The 2,703-nt window shown below is 33.7% G+C and overlaps 1 protein-coding gene across 1 annotated transcript; it reads left to right on the forward strand.

The window, feature by feature from the left end:
- Positions 1-286: 286 nt before the first annotated feature.
- On the forward strand, positions 287-2,099 carry GJE1 (gap junction protein epsilon 1). The gene is made up of 3 exons (XM_019967014.2): positions 287-325; positions 976-1,158; positions 1,704-2,099. The coding sequence occupies exons 1-3, from the start codon at positions 287-289 to the stop codon at positions 2,097-2,099; spliced, it is 618 nt and encodes a 205-aa protein (XP_019822573.1).
- The last annotated feature ends 604 nt before the right edge of the window (positions 2,100-2,703 follow it).

Below are 2,703 nucleotides of genomic sequence, written 5' to 3' on the forward strand. Positions count from 1 at the left end.
GGCTGGCTGTGCTGACAGTGTAGGTCAGGGGATTATTAGGTTGACTACATGCCCCAGGCTCTTTGTTTTTGTTTTGTTTTGGGAGGGAGAGAGGAAAGTTGACTGGGGCCCCAGAGATCTATGAAAAAAAAAAAGAAAAGGAGGAGGGGAGAGAAATGTGCAGTGATAAGTGCTTTCTGTTGTAAAAGTCATGACAGAAAATAAGAGTTTGATTCTGGCAGAAGCAAACTGGCAATGTGGGTCAAGGAATAACCCTCAGAGATGCCAGGATAACATCTCCTGAGACATGTCTCTAAATTACATCAAAAACTTCTATGAAGGATGTGTGAGTATTATACAAACAGTGACGATTGTATGAGTCCTCTCTGTGTATTTTAACCTGATTCTCATGAGTGCTGATGAATAGGGTTCTCTACGTGCATGGAGAGATCAACCATTTACTTCAAAATATTCTGAATCTAAATAACTGTAACTAGAATAATTCAGGAAGTACTTCTAGCTGTTGGTGCTTTAAAGCAGCTTGCTCTGTCAATCTGATAGTTGAAGAAGTAGGAAAGAAGATGTAATGACAACCAAATAAACACTTTGGTTAAGAAAGTGCATATACTAATGAGTCTAATGTTGAATTTGTTACCCAACTATTTTAATAGGTACTAGATATACTAAGATTATCTTGATTGTATTGCAAAAGGGATATTGATTGAATTCAAAGCTTTCTACAAATTTCCAAAATTATTTATTTCATTAGCAACAAGGTCCCATTTGACTGTTGCACTTCATATTTTCAGAGTGAAAAGCATTAAGAAATCTCATAACACATGATTTAAACTGGACTCGATAATCCTTAAGGTTCTTTCTTCAAAATTTCATAAATCTTAAATTTTTTTAAAAATGTGATGATGAAAACATCCTTTAAAATGTCCTCCTTTAATTTTTGTTTTCAAAAGATTCTTTTTTCTCCTAAAACTGTAACAGATGAAGCCTCCTACCGTGATTGGCCAATTTCACACCCTTTTCTTTGGATCGGTTCGAATGTTCTTCCTCGGGGTCTTAGGCTTTGCAGTCTACGGGAACGAGGCTCTGCACTTCAGTTGTGATCCGGACAAGAGAGAAGTAAACCTCTTCTGTTATAATCAGTTCAGACCAATCACTCCACAAGTAAGTTTTCCTGTGTGTACAAATATAAACCTTACTCTACACCAGATAAAACTGTTTCCTTTTAAAATGTAAAATAATATGTAGACTATGCTAATGAGTATTATTTCTGGAATAATGTTTTTAAAAATTAATCATATATTTCAGGTAAATTAATTTAAGTAGATCAAGAGTTTCTTCCAAGTCCAGCATTCTATTATCTACTGATGTTAGAATTATACTCCAGGCTTGTAATTAGAAAATGCAGATAGGGTAGCTACTAAAATAAAGTATATCATCATTGTTAGTAATTGATAAGTGATGATAGTAAAATACAACTACTTTTTCACAATTATGAAGACATCTAAAGTTTTAAACTTTAAACATCTTGAAAATTAAATGAGATATGTCCGGCATTGCTACTTTCATTATATTATTTTTATTCCTCATAAGACTTACAAAACTTAGAATTTTTAAGTTAGCCTCTTTTGAGGGTCAGTACATTTTGATAGTGTATATTTTCATGACATGCTGATGGATTTTACTAAGATATTTCTGACACACTTTAGGTGTTCTGGGCATTACAACTAGTGATTGTCCTGGTTCCTGGAGCTATTTTCCATCTATATGCTGCATGTAAAAGCATCAATCAAGAATGCATTCTTCAAAAACCCATCTACACTGTGATCTACATCCTCTCTGTTTTGTTAAGAATTAGCCTAGAAGTGGTAGCATTTTGGCTTCAGATTCACCTTTTTGGTTTCCAAGTAAAACCTCTCTACCTGTGTGATGCTGTGTCTCTCGGGAAAAAATTGACTATCATAAAATGCATGGTTCCAGAACACTTTGAGAAGACCATTTTCCTCATTGCAATGTATACATTTACTGCCATTACAATAGTATTATGTGTGGCTGAGATTTTTGAGATCATATGTAGAAGATTATGCTTTCTAATTAGTCAGTGACCGAAAGGATGATTAACTGATGTCATGCCACTATTAGTTACCAGCCGTTTTTACTTACTTTTATCAGTGAGCACCTCAACTCCAAACATAAACATCTGTTTTTTAAACTGACTTCACTGTGTCTGAAATTTATGTCTAGTATAAAATATAAGACTAAGTTCTAAGGCAGGGATTCTTGAACAAACCTTTCGTTCCATTTTAATTTTTTTCACACATTAAGAAATATACATGGAACTAATGATAACTCATTTTTTAAATAGTACTTTTACAGAGCCTTTTCATACACAACAACTTAATCAATCACAGTATTTTGGCCAGAGAAACTTTTATCAGCTCCTTTACCCCGGTGGAAAATTAGGCTCACGGAAGTTAATGTATGTATCCAAAGTCACATAACCAGACCAGGATTCAGCTTTCTTAACTAGAAAGTCATTTCCCTCTCCACTTAAGTAAGCAGCATACATTTTGAGGATGTAATTATTGTTGCACTCATGTAAAATATAACTTAATGAAGTACAACAGTTGTCAGTTAATTATTAAAAGAGTCATTTTATAATTTGATCACTAACTTGAAGAAATGGAGCATTTACATTTTTAATATTAT

This window comes from Bos indicus, chromosome 9 (assembly GCF_029378745.1).
Source record: "Bos indicus isolate NIAB-ARS_2022 breed Sahiwal x Tharparkar chromosome 9, NIAB-ARS_B.indTharparkar_mat_pri_1.0, whole genome shotgun sequence".
Lineage (NCBI taxonomy): Eukaryota > Metazoa > Chordata > Mammalia > Artiodactyla > Bovidae > Bos > Bos indicus.

Bases quoted from the DNA above. Each gene is read 5' to 3' on its own strand.
- GJE1 (XM_019967014.2), top strand. From the start codon at position 287: ATGTCTCTAAATTACATCAAAAACTTCTATGAAGGATGT. The intron at 326-975 runs GTGAGTATTATA...AAACTGTAACAG, and splicing joins AAAACTTCTATGAAGGATGT to ATGAAGCCTCCTACCGTGAT. The intron at 1,159-1,703 runs GTAAGTTTTCCT...GACACACTTTAG, and splicing joins TCAGACCAATCACTCCACAA to GTGTTCTGGGCATTACAACT.